This window comes from Ixodes scapularis, unplaced genomic scaffold (genome assembly GCF_016920785.2).
Source record: "Ixodes scapularis isolate PalLabHiFi unplaced genomic scaffold, ASM1692078v2 PGA_scaffold3__209_contigs__length_174095766, whole genome shotgun sequence".
NCBI classification, from domain to species: domain Eukaryota; kingdom Metazoa; phylum Arthropoda; class Arachnida; order Ixodida; family Ixodidae; genus Ixodes; species Ixodes scapularis.
In genome coordinates this window covers 83,738,708-83,760,990 of record NW_024609868.1, presented here as the reverse complement: position 1 = coordinate 83,760,990, position 22,283 = coordinate 83,738,708, and the positions used below count along the sequence as shown (strand labels likewise).

General features: G+C 45.4%; 1 protein-coding gene across 1 annotated transcript in view; it reads left to right on the top strand.

The window, feature by feature from the left end:
- The first annotated feature begins 3,040 nt into the window (after positions 1-3,040).
- LOC8030685 (lysyl oxidase homolog 2) overlaps positions 3,041-22,283 on the top strand; it is a 60,299-nt gene continuing 41,056 nt past the window's right edge. The window contains exon 1 of the mRNA XM_029979612.3: positions 3,041-3,449. Within this exon, the coding sequence (XP_029835472.2) occupies positions 3,176-3,449 (274 nt within the window). The 5' untranslated portion in view covers positions 3,041-3,175. The remainder of the gene's footprint in view (positions 3,450-22,283) is intronic.

Genomic DNA, 22,283 nt, shown 5'->3' with positions numbered 1-22,283 from the left:
AACGAAAGAGACACACGAGAGGACGAAATTAACAGACGACACAGAAAGCTGTGTCTTCTGTTTTGTCCTCTTGTGTTTCTTTTGTTTTAAGTCAATGTAGATCACCAACACGCTCAAGTCTTTAATTGTTTCCATTGTTTTCTTGATAAGTGTACGAGAAAAGTAACTTGAAAGCAAATATTAACGTAAAGAGTAAAGTAATCCGTTCCATTTAAGTGAAGGTAATTCTTAACGGTAATCCATACCATTTCAGGCTCGGTCATTCGTAATTGCAATTCGTTACGTTTTTCAAATAACAGGCACAAGTCTGTCTATTGGTCACCACCTAAAGGCCCGTTCACACACTTGCGCTTGAGTCCGAGCGACTGAGACAAGACCGGCTTTTGAGCCTTTTGTGACGACTTACGACCGGCTTCGTTGCTGCGTATCCGGCTGTAAGGTGTGGCTTAAAAACCGGTCTTGTCTCAAAGCCGGTTCACACACTGTCAAGCGAGTAGGACCAACTGTAGTGCTGTTTTGTTTACTACAAATAAGTAGAAGAAACCTGACTTCTAAGACATCGCTGGTTTTTTCCTTACATGCGCCCTCTCTTTATGCTCTTGTTTGCATTGTGCTGTTGCTGCTAATATGAACCCGAAGTGCATTAAGCGACGCGACGCGACCGACGTGATGATAACAGGCGGTACCAAGGAGGGCGGAGGAAGGAGAGCCCTAAGAGGACGGCATCCTGATCATGTTACGTCACGGCTCGTTTATTGAGTGAGTTGCAATACGGGAATTGTGAAAGGCGTTTTATATGGTTTATTCTTCAAATCGCGAGCTGAAATTTAATGCAGGCTTCCACTAAAAGGTCCTAAGTTTTTTATTCTTTTTATTTTGATTTATAAAATTATTAAATATTCATTTTAACCTGGAGAGGCTATTTAAAGGCGTGAGCGTTTGGCCAACCGTGGGAAGCCCACACCAGCAACGCTTTAGGTAGCGCACGTAACCAATAGTCATTGAAAGGGCGAGAACGGCAGGCCGTTTATTTCGTGTCTTTCGAATGCACCCGCGGTCTCCCCAGGACACGCTCGTTGCCTCCAGCCGCGCTTCTGCTGCGCGTGCACACTTGAGACGCAAAAGACGCCGAAGGGGTTATCAAAAGTAGAAAGTTTATGTTGGAACATAGCCTCCTATATACCGACAAAGCCTGGCAGATCGCCACGAGAAGCGGCCGCCGAAATGGAGAAGGTGGCGCGGCAGACAACGGATGAAAGGAAAGCCACGTAACTGCCGCCCCGCTGCGGCGAGACGCCGAAACACACTTCTCCCGAGTGAACAAGTGTGTTTCGGGTCTTCGCCTCTGCAAAAGCTGTGCGCTGACGTCCAAATTCTCCGATAAATGGCTCTTTGATGCTCTGTGCTACCAGATCTTCGCGCTCCAAATCTGCGACCGGGCACTCTATGGCACCCTCGTCGAACTGCCAGGCTTTGTGAATATAGAGGAGGCTATGGTTGGAAGCAGGGCAAGGGACCTCACTGCCGTTCTAATCTTGCCAGCGATTATGAAGAGATGGTGACCGTTTGGTCGATTGTGGAAAATTACCATAGCGACGCATTTCGGTCACGTACATCGCCAATGGCCGCGAAGGCGCTGTGTATTTCCTCCCGCCCTTTAAATGTAGTAGTCACGAGCTATTTAAAATCTACCGTGCACAGTATAAATGTCTTTGCGATATATCTTAAAATAAATTTAAACACACACACACACACACACCTGAAATATTCTGAAGTTTTGAAAACAAAATAATCTGCTTCCTTGGCTCAGGACCGCCGCAGTTGAAGCGAGGCATTTTAAACACTAAACACACATTGAAACGTCAAACAGCAGTTGTTGCTGTTGTTTTACACAATATCAGTGCTTATGTCTAAAATCATTTTTGTGGATGCAAGTTCTTTGACAGCCGACACCTGTGCACTGCCGCAATAATCTGTCGGCTTTGTTTTTTTTTGTTTTTTTTTTACCGATATTGTGATTCTGCGACAATTTTGATGGTCTGATAAAAAGTTTGAACTGTACTTTCTGTGACCTAACTGAAAAATTTCTCAGTCTTTAAAGTTTACTTTTAATGTAGATGAGTTACGAAGGTTAGGTCTAGACTCTCGAGGTGTCTAGTAACCGTCGTTGTCATAATTAAAGCATCTAAACAAATTTTTTTGAAAATTAAACATTCTATACACTGAAAATCCGAATGTTTATATATTTTCATTATAGCATTCCTGCTTGAAGTAATAGTGTTACTATAAAGCAAATAACCTTAGTGCAGTGTTTTAGAAGATTAAAAAATATTCCTATAGTAAACTGTGTGATAAAAATTCGTCTCCATTGTAATCTTTAATATTGAAGGCTGCAAAAACGAAGATACCAAAAATTACATATCGTGCTATTTTCTCAAATAGTGCCAAAATGATTTTCTGTAGCTGAGAATGCACACGGTCCAGTGTTTTCGTCTTTTTGTTTCTGGTCGTCACTACTTCCTGAATTGTACGTTATATAAACATTTTTTAGTCCCAAAGAAGATTCTTCTATGAACTGCAGCTCTCACAACAACAAAAGAAAAGTTCTATGTAGGTTTCACTCCCAACAATATAAACGCACAATGTATGCCTTCCTAAAAAATTAAAATAAAAAAAAATAATAAAACATCCATTTTCTCATTTTCTCAGTTCTGAAAACAAACCCCAGGGATAATAATGCCATCTCTAAAAAAAATGATATGAGGAAAAAAGGCAGAAAGTGGGAAAACGCAAACCAATAAAACAGCACAGTCATCTGGTAAGCCAACACCCAAGGGCCAAGGGGAGCCCGCCAGCCCAGCCGGTCCACTGTGTACTCTCCCCTAATGAGACACCTCCGAGAGACAAGACACAGCTGCAGCTGCTCCCAAAGAATCCGGCCTGGCAGACTTCCACGTCCTCCCTCCTCTCTCCCCTCTCCCTCCTCCCTCCCCATCCCACCCTCTTCCATAAAGAAACCCCTCACCGGACTGCCGGAAAGAAGAACAGATCGCACCAGCCGTCCGAACGGGCCGACTGCACACCACACCGAGGCCACCCCACCCCTCCAGTCCCGGCGCATCCCCAGCTCAGACTTTCATCCGAAAAGTGGCTGCACTGTTCTTCCTGGTCGAGGATGACCGTTGGACAGTCCATAGCTACCTTCTTGGTGCTCGCGGCGGCGACGGCAACGACATGGGCTGTGGAAGAAGGCCAGCTACGGCTGGTGATCGGCACAAGGGTGACGACTCACGAAGGCCGGGGCAACGTGGAGATCTACCACGCGAACCGCTGGGGTGCCATCTGCGACGACGAGTGGGACTCGAGGGAGGCCGACGTGGTGTGCAGGATGATGGGCTACGCCAACGCGTCCAGGGTCACGACCAACGGCCACTTCGGCAAGGCCCTCCGTGAGTTGAAAGCTTCTGCTCGTCTCCCTCCGCGCGTCGCGAACTTCGCCCATTTGATGGTGTACATAGGGTCTTGAAACTTTGCGGAAAGTGTTGACAGCTCGCGGACTTCCGGGGCCAAAAGGAACCGAATGGTTTGTTTTTGTTTTCAAGAAGTTAGATCCGCCAGAAAAAGAGCATTCCTCGTTTAATGAGGAGATGAGAGATATTTCACGGTGCGCAATCAGGATCCTTACCACGTGCACACTTCGGTCAAACGAACATAGGTAATGGGGCAGTGTTCAGGTTCATTAAAAGATCGAGGTGATATAATCCGGCGAAATTTGTCCGCGTTTGCCAAACTTTCTTTTCGAAGCTTGGACTCCTAAACATGCATAAGCTTGTTCTAAGAAACTGGAAGTGTTTTCTTCGAGGATAAAGACCTTTGTGTTTCACACGTAAGGTTTTCGAGTTTTTCCGCTAGCTCTCCTTATTGTACGGTGAGAGCGATGAGAAACAATCACACACTAGACACTCAGAAAGACAAGCACACGCGCCTTATTGGTGCATTACATATTTATAAAATGCGCATCGTAAAGGTTCTAATCTTTCAACTTCAAGATGAGAGAGTAGATTTTGGCGGACAGATATTGCGGTCACAAGAAGGTGTGCTGCATTGTATAATGTTTGGAAACGCAGACCACCTGATTAGTCTCAGGTAATATGCGAAAAACCAAGACAATTAATCTAGATTTGAGCTCCCGTATGTCACCTTTTAAATTCACATTCTCGGTGAATAAGAAGTTGATCGGGCAGGTTTACAAAATGCCGGTAAATTGTATATTATTTTTTTCGATTTGAACGGCATTCGAAACCAGCAGAAAATACCTTAATCCCAAGACAAAACTTAACCAATCCCCAGTTGTTTTAGTTTGTGTAGGTAGGAAGGGGGGGGGGGGGGGGGGGGCAGTAGCATTATTTGTGGTGACAAGCAACCGTTAATCAATATATTTTTATATAAAAAAAAACAATATATATTATATATGAAACTTAGTATCACGTTCTGGGTTCTTGTTCTCAAAAGAAAAGGTAAAACGGTGCCTATGCTCACAATAAACTGTGTTCCTGGAAACGAATGCCATACTTAAACTAGTGAACGAGGCCAACTTGAATTATCTTTTAATAAGCGGTGGTACTTTTTGGTATTTAGTTCTAATACCTTCCCTAAAAGGCCACAAGGATGTACACTTCGCATATGCTTATACGTAATATTTTAGAAAGAAATGTTCAGCAATAAGGCGATTACTTGCAAACGTTCTAGAGTTGCATAATTCAAGTCTACAAGAACGTAATTGTGTTTCGTTGCTTTCAAAAAAAACACTGATGTAACTCAATGAAACATCTGCCAATAATAGCCATCGTCGTTTTCAAATGACTTGTTTATGTTTTGGCAAAGTGTGTTGACACACAAAATCGGCGACTTCTAAGGTAGTGTCGCAAAACTGTTCGTGCGGAGTCGAACATTTGTAAACGCTTTCTTTGTTTGTATTAACTGTGTGTGCAAAAAGCAAACAGTTTTTGAGTGCCATAATGTATCACGGATTTCATGTCACACTTACAAGACATCTGATTCTTGAAAAAGCTGTCCGCATGATGCAAAGAAAACTTATATTAAGGAACACGCACCTCTTTGATTAGATTATGTCAAGAAAATAACTGTGTCTAATGGCACCGGCCTTCCAACTAAAAGGTAGCCTGATAAAAACCGTTTTTTCTCCCATTAATTAAAAGTTCCCGGACAAGAACCCCTATCCACGATGCGCTTGCCTTGTGAAGTTTTTGGTAGGAAATGGTGCAGCCGCACTTCATAGATATTTTGCTAAATTACGCAATCACCAAAGAATATGACGCGAACGTACTTACACACGTAGCGCATGCTGGCGTCTCGTGACTTGTGCAATAGCATTTCTAATGTGAAAACATGAAACAATTGTCACCTTGCACGTAGACCTGTCAGAGCGTTATAAGTGTTCTTCACTACACTACTGGTCACGAAACTTCGGCCAAGGTTTGGTACAGGGTGAAAATCTACCGCAAAAAACGCGACTGTCCAGAAAAGGGCATTTTCGTTTGCCCCCCCCCCCCCCCCCCCGCCCCCTCTCAATCAGCCACCGCATATTCGCAATTTCAAGCAGTTTTTAACAAACAATTTCTCGTACAACGACTTTTTTTGGCACCTGTAAATGGTCACTGTATGCAAGCACCGGTCATTATTTATATCCAAAAAAAGAAAAACTTAAAACTAAGCTTTCTTTTTTTTTTTTTAGCCAAACGGTGTTTTTTGCAAGCAAAAAAGAGCCGGGCAATTGAGCGCACACGTTCAGAGTTCCTCTACTTAACACTTCTCGCAACACTCAAGTTAACGGCGATAGCGCTATTGATAATTCATTTTGAGGCTATAAAAGGTATTACTTATAATATTTCGGAGATTGTCACAAAAGAGAAAGTTCGATCAGTTGACTGTGGTTACAGAGCTGAAGACGCTTACATTAATGAGAAACGCTGTCAGTGCGATGACAGTTTACCCGAGCCCTGTGGCTCGTTTAGGGAGGGTTCGAAATTCCGATAGGCCCGCTCATGCGCTTGCGTTTGAGTAAACCGACTGAGACAGGACCGGTTTTTTAGCTTCTTGTGACGGCTTACGATCAGCTCCGCAGCAGCGCATCCGGTCGAATGAGGCTTAAAAATCGGTCTTGTATCATTCGGTCGTACTCGCTTGCAAGTGTGTGAACGGGCCTACCCTTTCTGGTTGCCAGACTCCCAGCGGTGCTGGCTAGATTGACGGCCCTTACACCCCTTGTCGACGCTAGCGCCGCCCGTGGTCGCGTCCCAAGCTCTCCCATGCCTTGCGTATATATACGTTTCGTGACCAGTAGCGTAGGGCTCTGCCCATATTTTAGCCATTTACTTCGCATATTTATTAAAAATAAAGCGACCGAGCGCAGCACGTCACATACGATCCCAACATTCTTCTTGGTACTGGGGTAATTTGTCAAAAAGTTTAGATGCAGTACTGTTTTACTAGACACCCCCCCCCCCCCCCCCCCCCCAAATGCATTGCAAACAACCATTTCCACGTAGACCAAATAGTTTCTGCTATAATTGTTGTAAGTGTTAAAAAAGAATGGAAATCGGAAAGATAGTGGCCATATCTTAAATGGGAGTGTTGTGATTCCAGGGTTAACCTACAGCACAGCTTTCTGGGTAGAAACACCGTGTCCACTTGATCCTCGCAGCGTTTTTATTCTTGTCGCGCGTAACGTTTCGTCTACAAAGATAGTACACATCTAAGTGAGTTTTGATATCACGGTTCAGACGTCTCGACTCTTATTAAAGGCCAGGGAAGGAAATCCTCTTAGCGCTACCATCTCCCAACCTGCGAGGGGAGCCAATTTGGAGCAAGGCAAAAAGGTGTAGAGGATATGAGAAAGGTGGAGGCGGGCAAAGGTGAAAAGCGTGGAGTGCACGTCTGCCTTTAATTTAGAACACCTTTGTATTCCCCACACACACACACACACACACACGCACACACGCACACGCACGCACGCACGCACGCACACACGCGCGCACACACACACACACACACGCACGCACACACACACGCACGCACACACACGCGCACACACCCACGCACGCACGCACGCGCACACACACACACGCACGCACACACACACACACGCACGCACACACGCACGCACGCACACACGTACGCACACACGCACGCACACACGCACACACGCACACACACACGCACGCACACACGCACACACACACACACACTAAAAATGCAACCCGTTAAAGAAAAGCGGACAATAAACCCTTTTCAAAAGTCCGCGCCAACGCCTCCGCCATTGCTTGCTCGCCTCCTCTGAGCATGTATTGCTCACGCCGTCAGCGTTCGTCGAGGACTCGGATCCAATCACGTGCGTCGTGTTCCGTATGAATGGATGGATGGATGCTAACGGTTGTACCCTTTATATCGGGCAGCAGCTTGCGCCACCTATAGCCTCCGGCAATGACGACTGCCAATGTTGCTTGATGGGCTTTTAAAAGTTTATGTTTCGTTGCATTAAAATGCCCATTGCGACTAAGGTCACTGCATAAGGTGGCAATACAATAACATTACTTGCGACCACCATTTGAAGTTCGCTGAAAATCAGTAAGGTAGCAGCTACGTCGCTAGAAATGAAGAATTGTTGCAGTTAAGCAGGTAAAATAAATAGTCAAAGTAGCGTGTTTTTTAGTTTTTAGAGCGCAGCTCTTAGGGGCCCGTTTCCAGTCTGAGCGGCGTCGGCGTCGCCGTCGGCGTAACCGCGCCCCTCCCTCTCCTCCTCCCCCTCCTTCTCCTCCTCCTCCCCTCATTGTGTAGTATGGTCCGGGTGGGTCACGTGACCTCGGGGGGAGGGGGTCACATGACCCGTTTCCAGCCTGTGCGGCGTCGGCGTTGGCGTCGGCGTCGCCCCTCCCCCTCCTTCTCCTCCCCCTCCGCTCCTCCTCCTCCCCCTCCTCCCCCGCCAAGGTCACGTGACCCCGGGGGGTGACCCCTCCCCCCGCCGAAGTCACGTGACGGCCCGCCCAAGGTCATGTGATCCCGTCCCCTCGAGGTCACGTGACCCCCGGGACCTCTGCCTTCCTCCCCCTCCTCCTCCTCCCCTCATTGTCTAGTATGGTCCGGGGGGTCACGTGACACCCCGCTGAAGTCATGTGACTTATTTTCAGGAAACAAGCTACACAAGTATTTGGAAGAGAGGGAAGGGGAGCAGGAGGGGAGAAGGACTAGCATGCATGATCACGAGGGAGGAGGAGGAATATACCTTCCACAATTGAAAACGAGCGTGTTGGTTAATATATACAAAACTTGAAAGTATAAAACAGAGAGGACGAGGACGTGAACAGGACATCTTTCAAAAGAAAGATGTCCTGTTCTCGTCCTCGTCCTCTCTGTTTTATACTTTCAAGTTTTGTATATATACCTTCCACTCCTCCTCCTCAAGAGCTGCGCTCCAATTCGGCGTTAGAGGAAGTTGTAAACGGCTTTCACTTTTTTTTAGTGATACACCATTTAATTTTGTTTTGAAAGACACCTTTCTAAGCTCTACCCGCTTTCTGCAAATCATCTCAAACCGGCGTTAAGTATGGTCTTGAAAACTGTCGAGCGCCTTCAAGCAGGAAAACACGCTTAGAGTAGAGAGAAAAAAAAAAGAGTATCAATTCTCTAATCGAGCACCTAGTCCATTGTGAGGACCATCTTTTAAGGACATGGAGGTTTTGAGTGCCCAAAATCAAACAAACAGAAACTCTCACTTACTTTGTTATCACCGCCTTGTACCTTGCTTGACCTTATCGCCATCTAGTTTTCGTGATCAAACTCCGAAATTCCTGTTGTTGTACTAATAAAGTAATACATGGTTACTTGAAACGGAAACACATTTGCTCTACAATGTACTCTTCAGATATTCAATGGACGCGAGAGGAAAACTCGCACTGACGTGTCTTAGACAATACCAGTTCAATTTCCGTCTCTGTCGGTTTCGTTATGAACAGCCGTTATGACGGATTGCATTTTTATAAGCACTTTTTCTTGAGGCACGACAAAATCTCCAGACTCGCAGCCATACTAGAGTGAGGGCACAAATTAAATTGCCGTCGACAAGGGAAATATCGAACGCCATTTCAAGAAGCGTTGACTTCTCTGGTGTAAATATGCATGCTACATATTTTATATTTACTAGATTAGATCGAAAAAAATTAAACCCGGCTCTAGGGCCGGCGTTATTAAACTACACTTCTCAAAAAGCTGAAACTCCGTGGAAATGTGAAGCTAGTGGTGATGATTAAATGCATGACGTTGCCTAGAGTAAAAGCATACAAAAGAAGAAAGAAGTCTCTATGAGCCGACGTCCACCTAACCCATATATTCATCAAACCGAAATGTGAGATTGTGGGCGCCTGTAGCTATTTTGGCAGTGAAAAATCTTATCAGTTCGAAAGACGACATATTGTTTACTTTTTTGCTAGCAAGTTTTCTTCATTAACATAACTACTACAGGCGCCCAGAACTTCAGAGTTTGGTTGATGAATATTAGGCTTAAATAGTGAACAGTACATTTTTCTTTGATTCGGGTAACGTTTTGCACTCAAACTTTCGCATTTTATCCCCACCGCTATAACGCCAAATTGTCATGGAGTTTCAGCTCTCTGCGATTCGTAGTTTATATTTGCGCACCGAAAAATTGGGTTTCATTTTCTCGATCTAACTTTGGCGCCGCATGCTTGTCCGCCCAATACGTCCTTCCCGAAATTTAGTGCCATCTAGTGGCTATAAAGGCAGTTTAACTTTTGCCGTACTAATGGCGGCAATAAAAATACAGTCTGCCGTCTTTTATCGGGCGCCGTCACTTTAGCAAGTCAACGGCAAACGACAGTGCGCTTTACTGTACATTCCGTTCTCGCTCTCTTTCAGTGACGACAGAAACAAAGCTGCAATCAGTCAAAACGAAGCGTTAACCGACGTACACGGCTTGATAAAGCTCTACAAATTAAGGGGCTTTGAAGCATCTTGATGCTATCAACAGATTGGCTGGGCTCGAGCTAGAAATGAACGCTTACGCAAAACTTGATTTCAATTCCTGCTTCGCATCGTGCTAACGTCACGAATGTATAAGCCTCGGATTATCTGCTAAGGAGCATCTTCAATTTCTTCCTTCATCAGTAAACAGAAGGCCGCCATTAGTAGGGCACATATGCCATTTCTTCGATGATGATGGTGAATAAAGTGGACAGACTGAATTTCGGAAAGGGTCTATTAATTTAGCCGCCATGGAGGGGCAGGGCAGGAAGGGAGGACCCTAGCCTTGAATGTACGCGGCCGTCGTCACGTGCGACAAGACGCGACCTCAGCTGGCGGACGTGCAGTGACCCTCGTCTGGAACCCCTCGGTGAGGACATCCCCCGGAGGAGTCGGATTGCCGAGTGACGCCAGACGCCGCCCCTCAGCGCGAGAGGGTGCGCGAGCGTCCGTGTCAGCAGCGAGGGCCTTGCGCCACGTACCCAGCCGCGTCCTTGCGAGCGCGTCCTGCATAAAATTGTAACGCGACTTGGAAACGAGGGCGGAATTCCCCGGGGATCCGCTTACATACCACGCGGCTTAGTGACAATGACGGTACAAGCAAAGGGTTACTCCGATCCGTCTGTCTGTGTTTCGTGTGAAGACTGTCGGGGACATCTTAGACGTTCGACACTGGGGAGGTCCCTTACGAAATACGGCCAGAAATCGTAACTTCGTTACTTAAGCAAAATGTTTCGCCTACTGACGGCAAGACGTTTGCGTTGTGCACCCTTAAGTGCTGGACACGTTTCTAATACATCATAACAGCGATGTCTGGTTAATATGGAGACCCTCCGTTCTCCCCAAATAGCACCAATAATGCGAGTTGTCCTTAATGACGAGACAAAAATACGTATACTTACCCAATTCGTCCCCGAAACCTTTGTCCATATAGCGAGGTATCCACATTAACGGGGATCGTATATTTTGCATGGTGCAGTAAGTGGCAAATCCGTATTAACATCAACAAAACCAAATGTTTGACTGTGTCAACGACTTAAACCACAATGTGTTGCAATTACCCAATGAACGGTGCCCCCCTCGAAAAATGTAAGAAATATAAAAAGCTGGTAGTTGTTCTTTATGGTAACCTAAGCTGGCATGAACACACTGATTACATTGTAAATAAGGCCAGTCCGTCATTGGGGATCATTAGACAAAAATTGGTTTCAGCATCTACCGAAACTTGTGTTCAAGCTTTCAAATCATTCGTAAGGTCTCAGCTTGAGTATGTTGGTGTCACGTGGGCTTCTTATTAAGATTATCCTAATAATTAAACAGAAAGAATTCAAAACAAGGGTGCACGCTTTATATTTAAAGACTATTCGCCATCTACGAGCTTAACGGCCCAAAGCATAGAGCGAATTCGCCTCCATGGATGACAGATGTAAGGTTTCTCGTCTCGCGTTCATTCGCAACATTTATTATTTTAATGTTCCCATCAAAGAGCGGTTATTACTTCCCTCTTATCGCTTTTTCTTTATTTTCTGAACTCGACCTTCCTCATTAAGTTCGTTCACAAAAATGTCGTACTAACCAATTTCTCAACTCCCCGTTGGAGCTTGTCATTTATGAGTGGAACTCTTTGCCCCGTAATATTGTGAAAATTAAACACATAACGAGTTTGAAGGCGTCTCAGGTGCTCGTCGAAATCTTGTAAAAGCAGGACGACATCGTCCAGCTAGGCATGGCAGCTCTGCCATTTCAAACCTGCTAGAACGGTGTCGATGACACGCTAAAAGGTTGCGGGTGCCGTACAAAGTCAAAAAGGCATCACTTTAAACTCGTATACAATCCGTCGGGCGTGACGATGGCCGTCTTCTCACGGTCTCACTCGTCGACTTCGATCGTCCAATAGCCACTCTTCAGGTCCATCGACGGTCCATCTTTCAGACCCATCTTTTTTTCAATTTTGCGAACGAGTAAACAAATATCCCCAAAACCGTGCGTCACTGGGTCAGCGGCACCCGGGACCATAGCAAGCCCACGACCCCTCCCCCCTTTCCCACTCGTCTGTGGGCGGGCTTAAAAAGAGACTAACGGCTTCAAATAGTGCACAAAAAAATATTTTGTGTTAAAATTATAAAAAAGGCCTTTAAAAATTTTTTTTTCCACTTTAGTGCTTTTTTAAGTCCAGACGCAGCCGACGTTAAGAGCTGATGGGAACAATCAGATATCGTCAAATGAGCACCATCATGGTATTCGTCATGTTAGCGTGCTTATTCTATTGCAGCGAGCTTGGTTCATATACCTACATTTATATCTACAATTGTAAATATAAATGTAGTTACTTAAATTTTCAACCAAGCTATTAAAGCAGACAAATGTAGTTATTCAAACATGTAGAGGTTAATATTTACAAATGGTTATAAGTTCCAAGGGGCGGCCAGCATAGAAAGGTCGATCTAGCATTTCGCCCCGAATCTTCGTGTCCTGTGGCCCGCGTCAACGATCACGAGGTGCCGAAACGCACCGCTCTCCTTGTCGATCCTGTACTCGCTGTAGCTTGAAGGCTACACTATCATCTCTAAACCAAGCATAAACAAAGAAGTACTATTGACATGCCCTTTTGGCGCTGTTCGACTTGTCCCATTAACTCGAAGCGTCACCCTGCATTTGGAACAAAGCCCATTGACTATTATAGTTAGCCGGACAGCATTAAAAGATGCCCCCCCCCCCCCCTCCCTCCCCCGCACAATATGACCTACAGCACTCGACATAGCCCGTTTGCCACACCTGCAGTCTTCACATGCTCCATTAGATATCGATTTGTCAGAGGTGAAATAGTGACTAAACCTTGCGTTCTAGATATATACTCAATAAAGCCTGCAAAAGCCGAAAAGCACGCAAAAGAAACGCGAAAGAAACATGGACGTATACAGACGCTTCGCACACGCGTTAGATTTCAGCAGCCATTGCTGACCTTCTCTTGTCTTACCCAGATGCCGAGCCACTGAAGTGGGCGTTCGCGAGCCTCCACAAAGGCCCATGCTAAGAAGAAGGACATAGTAGAAACTAAAATGACAGTAACCTGTCCTGCTGTGGTAATGATGCAGTGGAGTAAACGGAATAAGAGGAAACATAAACGGAAGCTCGGCTATGAGCCTCCTGCACTGAAGCTTTGAACAAGCTGTGGCGCCCTCGTTTTGGGTAGTACAAGCTTACCTGGCTGGGACTCCCACTAATGTGGCGCCTTCGCTGTGATTTTCTTCCTTTTCTGTAGTGCAGAAGAACGGAAAAAACCTTTGGGTGTCCGAAATCGGCTACATTCAACGCCTCAAGACAGTCGAATGTTCCGGATTCATGCCACCACCGCTAGGGTACGCGTCTCGCATCTCTCAGTGGTGACGTTAGAACATCTGGCGTTCCGACGTTTTTATTTTTTCTTCCCCTTTAAGTTTCTTTGGGACGCGTGATACGGCGTTTTTTGGTTCCCGCTCTTATCGTCCCAGCTTTGGATTGTGCTTCGACGGCGTTAGTTAGCATTTTTCGTTTTTTTCTCTATTTCACTCGTTCATGTTTCGCGCCAGAGCAGGCACGCTTCTATATGTGTGGCAGTTTGAGTCGCTCAAGTTTGTACTACCCAAAACAAGTCCTAGCAAGTCATTTTTCGCAGCGCCTCCTGGGCAACGCAGGATGCCTATGGCGGCGCCCATACACAGCTGCTGCAAAGCGTCGTAATAGTGAGTTTCAGTATAGACGCTTTGCAGCAGCTGTGCATGGACGCCGCCATAACTGACCGTCAGTTTTTTGTTTCCTCTTATTTCGTTTATTTCACTTTATCATTACCATAGCAGGCCAGGTTATTGCCATATCAGATTCAACTGTGTCCTTTTCTAAAGCATCGGCCTTTGTAGAGGATCGTCAACTACCGTTTCAGTTGCTCGGCATCTCGGTAAGACAAGAGAAGGTCAGCAATGGCGGCTGCAATTTGGCGCGTGTGTAAAGCGTCCATACGAGTGAACGCAAGCAGCGTGCTTTAGCGTTAGCGTCGAGTCTTCCCCACTGCGCGTGCGCGGAGCCAAACTGCGGTCTCGGATTGAATCATGGCGACAACGCGCATGGGCAGCGTGAAGCACGTAACGCTAAACGTAAACGCACAGCGCTTACGCGCCTATCCGCCATGCTGAAACTCTTTCCTATCCGCAACAATATGCATTCACTGCGGATAGCACGCGTGTATACCGCGTAGAGCCCAGCCTCCTAAAATGCCGTAGAGCAACCCATCTTCTCCGTTCATAAAAAAGTAATTGCAAAATGTTTTTAACAAAATACAAAAAAACGTATAAAATAGTGTCGCGACATTTTCAGTATTTTTTAACGCTGTAAACTACTGCCGGCTTTGAAACAAAGATTCGGGGAACGCTGCTGAGTGCCTGCTCATTGGCAGGAGTCCAATTTACATTACATTATGGATTTTTATTTTGAGGTTCAAAAATGCCACGTAATCCCGGCACCATCAGAGAACAGCACACAATAAAACAGAATGGTCAGAACAACAGGCGGCAAGAAATCACAACTTCAAAACAACATAGCGTTAAAACATGAGAACGTTGGAACAGCCCAATACAAAATAGCACGACAAAAGAACACGGTGTTAAAATTACACATACATAATGAAATGTGGCGCAAAAAAAAAAAAAGAAACTCTTTTTAAAGCTGTGAATCGCTGATGAATAACATTATTAAACTAATGCATTTCTACAAAAAAAAAATCACCTTTGTTAATTGTTATAACTTGTTTCCCCAATGTACGTGTATGTTGGGAAACAATTTAGCCATATAATCGTCCTGCAAGGCGACTAAACATATTGAAATCAGCGTGTGCACAGTGCGGCTGCTTGCAACACTTTTCAGCCACGCGGGGCGCTGAATTTCAACCAAATTAATTCAAGAACTGAATTTGAAATTTCATGAGGTATTTTTGTACTCCAGATTGTATTTTACACGGCCGCACGCTCCCTCCCTGTCGCTTGTCAATCCATGGCCGCGGTATCACATACATCTGCTGGGCATGCAGCTTTCACCGACACCCTCAAAGTATCACACGAGTATCGATACTACCGAACCATCCAGGCATCCAAAACAGAATAAAGCGTCACCCTACAATAAGGAATTGACTATCAATGAGTGTATACATACTAGTGGTGCAAAACTATCAAAACTCGCCAGCAACCTGACTATCGATAGTAAAAAAACTGTCGATAGTACTATCGACAGTCGACTATCGAAACACTATGGATTGTACTATCGATAGTCGACTCTCTGAAAATTATCGTTAATCGACTATCGGAAAACTATCGATAGTCGACTATCGTAAACCTATCGATAGCACTGTAGACGGATTACTATCGATAGTTTTGCGACACTAGTAGTTCGCGTCGCCCCCTCTTTTCTTTTTCTCGCTTTATTTTTTCAAATGTGACACCAACTAGCCCAAGCACTTACCATGCCAACTTTGGTTCAGCTTTCATTGATGACGAAGACGGGAGTTTCGGCGAAGAGAGGAGGAAGGGAGGCGAGCGGTGGTTTTCGGCAACGGAGTTCGCTCCAGTCATGCAAAACTATCGACAGCACTATCGATAGTCGCCAGAAATCTGACTATTGGTAGTAAAAAAACCATCGATAGAACTATCGATTGTCGACTATCAAAACCTATTGGTAGTACTATCGATAGTCTACGATCGATAGTCCTGCCACACTATCGATAGTTTAGGAAACACTATCGATAGTATCGATGGTCAATATATCGATAGTTTTGCATCACTAACATATACACCGTCGAGTCAGAAGTCCTGCGCGAGGAGCTCTGACAAATTACGAACTGTTTCGTCAAAGTGTAACGCAAAACTCTTCATTGACACCCTTTGTGGGTGTCGCATTCTCCTGATATATTGGACACGAGGGCTGCTTGAACTCGGCTCAGTTTCAATCGACAACGAGAGTCGTGCCAGCGTTCGTCGCCGGACACAGATCCAACCAAACGCTTCGTGCTCAAGAAATAGCGACCGCCAATATGTTACCTGAGGTTGAAAACGGTCTATTGCACGCTGAAGTCGCATCGAATAACGTTCCTGCTAGCATGCACATAGCCTGCCTGAGCACTGTTCCGCTGCAAAGTTGTTTTGAGGCTGCACCGTTCTGACACGTGCTCTTCTGTCGATGTGCACATTTTGACTCTGGCCTTTTTGCCGCGTACTGTTTTGATGCGTGCTGTTTTGACCGTGATGCATTGTCCCCTGCTGTTTTGTCGTGTGCTGTTAAGTCGCGTACTCATTGAAGAAAGTGCTGCGCCATTTGCCCCAAATTGGGCCAACAACGAAAGCCTGCTACATTTGGCGCCGAAGTGCTACTTTTGCTAAGAATTGCACCACATCTGCGCCGCGATGGGTTAAGCGAGGCAAAATTTAGAAATATTTTATTATTGGTCGGCCTATAATGTTCAGAGAAGTAGGGAAAATAAAAATGGTACAAATATGTATTTCGCAGCGTCTCTACTCAGCGTATAGTTTGTTTAATTTAGGTCAGAACACAAAGGAAGGCTCGAACAGACACAATCACGAACACACGTATTTAAAGCGCAAGTCAAGAGACATTCTCTGCACTTAATTTGGACGATGAAAGAAAACGCGCGTACAGGAAGATGAACAAAAGCCATGATGTCGCGTTTCGACTATGTTTGGTTGGTCCCCTTGGCTCGTAGCATCGGCTGCGCCTTGAATTAATTAAGCATACAGATTGCTCGTCCACCGTGCAGGTGGGTTGATCGCCGACATCCTCTAAATTAAAATTTCCGTAAGATGTAGGCAGCGTCAGTAGCTAAAAGTCGCGAAAACACATTGCATAATTGTAGGATGGCGGCTACTGTGATAAGACAGAACCAGAGGCCAGAGGACAGATTCACGAAACGATCTTACGCCAAAAATGTGCGTAAGACAAAACTTAAAGACAAATTCGTATTCACGTCGTCGTGTTTCTTCCACCCAGTCTCAGGTGGTCTAAAAAATGGTAAACGAAACGAAATTTCCGTAAGTTTTGCGCAGGTTACGACAAAATCCTACGACAGCCCCGAAGTTGTCTTACGCACTTCTTACGATCAAATCAGCATGGCCGACAGCGTCGCTCAGTTGGTCGCGACAACCAACTGACGTTTATTTTTCTACGTGCGCTTCTCGCGCGTCCCGACTTCAAGCAGCAAGAAAAAAGTAAAAAGTACTTGAAACAGACCACGACGAGCGAACAAGAACGCTGGATCCACAGACACCCGGGAAAAGCTCCAAGGGCCACGATTCCACGGACTCCGACTGATCGGCAGATAGGCCTAGCAGGCACGCTGACTCGGCGCAGCGATGCTCTGACGGTTTTTGGCGAAGACCGTCTGCCCACGACCGGCTGGCGTGCTGAATGGATATGCCCGCGCGACCCTTGTGAACCCTTCCCGTATTATAGTTTGATCGCTGACCTCAATCTTAGATTAAGAGGTCAATCTCTTCCTCTTGTCATCTCCTTGTTTTCCGAGGCAACGGTGACGAACGCTATCGTCGAAAAGGGGCCCTCATCGATTCTGTCTCTGTTTTGTGTGATATCGAGCTCAAATAAACGCTGTTGGGATTACCTTCGCAACACGGTATGTCCACTTTGTTATTAGTATTCCATTTTTTATTCTGACACGACTGCACCTCACTGTCGATCGCTATAACAGTTCGTGGGTCGCAATGCCGGTCCAACCTTTCTTTGCCGGGTGTCACGTCAGCATCGAGTTGCAATTGTAAAGGATCGGTCCCGAAGCGGTTATCACTTCGCGGTCTAACAGCGCAAATCCAGCACTTCGATCAAACGCGCGCGTCCGCTCCGTAGTGTGAACAGGCATTTACGTGGCTCTTGCTGAGACTGTCGTAGTTCAAACGTATATTTTTTAACGTCGGCTCGCTCCTGCATTTCCGAGGCCGCGAAAAACGCCGCGGCATTTTGCTTCCATCTACGTCGCTTTGCAAACGACTGCGGGCCGTCTTTTACCAACGATAACAGTTGTGTTGACTTCGTAGCGATCGAGTTCTTAGCAGTCAATGGGGGCGGTTACGCATCCCGGCCTCGGCATTCGGGCGAGTTTAAATCCTGTTAGCGTCGACATATCACTGCACGGACACGAACCCAAGACAAGCGGTGGCAGAAAGGCAGCCTGTGTTTGTTATGAAAAATCCACGTGCTCCGAACGGCTCCGAACAAATGCCGAGCTCTCCGATTGGTTGTTCGTGCTGCCGAAGACGCTGTCGCCATTGCAACAGCACCGGTAAGTTTTAGTTTTTCCGTACGACAAGGTCGCTTTCCTCCTCTCACCTAAGAATGCGTTCGAGAATACCGATTTCTCCTCTTCTTACGATGTTCTTAACTTACGGAGTTCTTAGCTAAGTTGTCGTAAACTAAGAAGGTCTTCGTGAATCTGGCCTCTGATTCAAGAAACTTTCTTACGACAAAGAAGTTTGTACATTTATCTTGCGACAAAGTTACGAACCTTTGAGTATTCCCGAAGCAAAATGTTCGTACGTTTTGCGTATATAAGTTACGGATTTCGTCTAACCTACGCAAAGCTTACGAACATTTTGCTTCGGGAACACTCAAAATTTCGTAACTTTGTCGTAATATAAATTTACGAACTTTTTTTGTCGTAACAAAGTTTCGGGATTCTGGCTTCAAATTCTTGTACTCCTGATGAGAGAACTTGATTATCATGTCTGCCGCATGCCTCGGTGCCGCTTGCGCGCATCGAGCTTCACCGCTTTGCACCAGAGTGCTAGGAACAGCAGCTGACATGAAGGAGCTCCTGGGTTAGCTCGATAGGCTCCGAAATTATGCTCAGTAGTATTACAGGTCTACTTTTTTTGGTCTTCATTAGAAATGGATCTCTAATCATAAAAAAAAAAGCTACATCAAGAAAAGACAACCGGATCTATGTTTGATTAAGTACGGTAATCAAGGTTGTTACCGTGCAGCTGTCGATATACACCAACTCATGTTTACAAACAAACCGGATCGCGCCTAGCGAACGCCACCGGCGCCGCGCTTGCGCGATGAAGTGTGGGCAAGAAGCTCGCCGTCTCCCATAAACAAACCATTACAATGCGATGTTGTCGGCGTCGGTGTGAGTCCCCCTGCCCTTTTTTGCATTGGAATTGTTGATTCTACGTCTTCCTGGCAATGTCTGACCACTTGAGCGGCCTCAGCGAAATTACTCGCTACACCGCAAAACGTCGCGTGAAATATGTGACATGCAGCGAATCATTGCACGTGGACGCCGCAAAGAATGCACGCTAAAGCCTGATTCGCATGACGAGATTCCGCTCGCAATTTTCAGTCGCGACGTCGCTCGGGCTGCAAAAAGCGTGAACCGTAGCTGAGATGGTCAACGTCGATACTGAATATCACGAGCAGAATCCGACCAAGTGAATCAGGCATAAGAAGTCGGTGATGGCTACTGGTAACAATGATCAACATCTCCTTGTATCTACTGTTTACATCGAGCCTGCTTACCCCAAGCAATCCTGAAACTTAAGTCCCTCAAGTCTTTTAAGGCCTGCACTTTCTTCTTATCGCAATTACCGGGTCAACGTTTGGTCTACGGGCCTGTGTCGTCTGAAAGAGCAGACAACAAGCAGAAACGTTTGAAAGAGCAGACGACAGTTCGAACAATCAAGCGGCCGTTTTAACTTGAAGACGCACTGAACGTAGTCCGCAGGTGGTCCGCGCAACTTGACGGTTCTCCAGCGTTCACGTTGGAACAAAACAAATAAATCTGACGAGCATAAGTATCCGTGAATTCAACCCACAGTGCTTTCCGCCTAAGCAATTGTGGTTGGACGGTGTCTGCGTTTCCCTTTTCACGGCACATATCCACATTCTCGGACGAACCGAGCACATAAAAACTGACCTTCAAACCTTTCTCGACTCTTTTCGTACAGCCCCAGTCACGGCGTTTTGACGAGAAGGCAGGTTTTTGTCTGGTTTCCGTCAAAACAACACAGGAATACACGTCTCGCATAGGGACTTCCACCCACAGCCCCAGACCGGAACTGCGCTCGACGCGCCACCACCGCGCCATGACGTAAAAGAGTTGAGATCGTGTATAGAAAGAGCAACGACCTTTCACTTCACCCTGGTTTCAACGCCGTTAAAGAACAGTGTCACTCTGGAAGCACAAGCGTACATTTTCATCACATTTGTGGGTGATAGTGTTTTGCAGTTTATAATATCAGAGTCTTGTGTTTGGTAGCTTCATAAAACTTGGGGTATGCGTTTTATTGATAGACGAAATGCTGATTGTTTTGCTGACCTTTTACAGCAATTGTGTTTGCAGGACAAGCTACCGGGTGTAGAAGCGGAAGGAGAGAGAGGCTTTACACCAAATGAAGTATCGCGTTATGATTCATTTTTGAACAACTTTCTAGTGCCCAGTGCTGGAACCTACTCTGACCAGAGCCTTTTTTTTTTTTTTTAAAAAAGAAGGCTTTGTATTTATTCTGTGCCCTATTCATACTCATTACAAAAAGTAATAAGTAATATGATAAAAACAAAACAGCGCAAAGACAATGACGAAGTAGAAGAAACCACAGGTGTCCACTTACCAACTAGCCCAAATTTCTACGTTAATCAATTATAATAAGTAATAAGCTCCAGTATGAAAGACGAAGCCTCGATTATTATCAAATATGAATTTATTTAGCGCTGAAATCGCTTTCTCACGTTTAAGTGTGTGGCTAACAGATGTTGGCATCTGCTCCAAAAGCCTCAGTGGCTGCTCCAAACCAATATTTTGCCTGATACAGAATCTGCTACAAAACGTCAAATGCCGCTTCCATCACTGCGTTCTCTTTCCGTCCGAATGCAAGTGAGGTCTTGGTGGAAACATTTCCTAAAAATGTTATCAACCTTCAAGATTGATCTGAAATGGGAATAAGACAATTGTGACAACTTCTGACGTCCATCTATATTCATGACGTCCTATTGCTATAGCGATGATTGGGCGTTGCCCCTCTCATGCACCGTGATTGTAACTTTCATTTTTTTTTATTTGACAAAACGTTTGATGGTGCTTACAGTGTACACAACGCGGTTATGTGTTGCGTGTGGCCACGGCGGAAGCACGAGTAGATCCTGCCAGGTGCTTTTCGTCGCGCACCCACAATACACGTTTAGCGGGGTAACCTTTAGCAGAGGGTACGTTTTTGCAAATTTGTACCTTTGAATATAGAAGTTACAATGTAACCGCAAACACTGTACCCTCTATGCAGTGGTCACGTGGAAGCTCCTGAATAAAGGTTACGATAGCGTCTGACATACGCGCTTCTTTTTTTTTTTTTTTTTTTTTGTAAGGTTTTAATATGTGGGCGACCGTTGCGTCGGGGCTTTTTTTTTTTTTTTTTTTTCTTTAGAGTTGTTTTTAGAAAAGGTGGTAATACCTACGTGGATGCAGTCTTCACCGTATTTTTGTTTGGTCGGCGGAAATTATATGAGATGATAAACTTCACATTATGTTCACTAATTAATCAAAATTTGATAACTAACCTTTTAATTAATGGCTTAATTGGTCATGTTGCAATTGAAGTCATAACGTGAGTAATGGTTACTGCCTAACCCAATCGAGGCGATTCGTGAATAGACAACGATCTTTGAGCTATTCATGGTTAAATTTTTGCCTTCGGTCAATTCAAGGCCGCAAGCTGAATATAATCAGCAGGAAAGTGACGCAGTTACCTCTGTCCCTCCGTCACTATCACTGAAGTTTGACAATTGCGCGTCCTCCAAAGGCACGCCGTCGAGATAGTTACGAGCAGCCGATAAAACTGCGTCACGCTTCTACGCACCATAATCAGGCGCGCCTTTCTGCGAGCGGTTTTGAATCAAGCAAAGAAAGCAAACTTTGAAACGAAAAATATCTCAAAAGTTGTAATTTATTTTTGTGAACTGTCTAAATTGGGTCAGGCTTTAATAATTGGTCCCGTTATCACTGCAATTGCGGCATGGCCAATTGAGCCATTAATTCAAAAGTCAATCAACATATTTTAATTAATTAGTCAACAAAATGGGACGTTTATCCCATCACCTAGTGTCCGCCGAGCCCCGCAAAAATCCGGCGAAGACTGCATCCACGTAGCAATACCTCCTTTTCTTAAAAACACCGTAAATAATAAAAA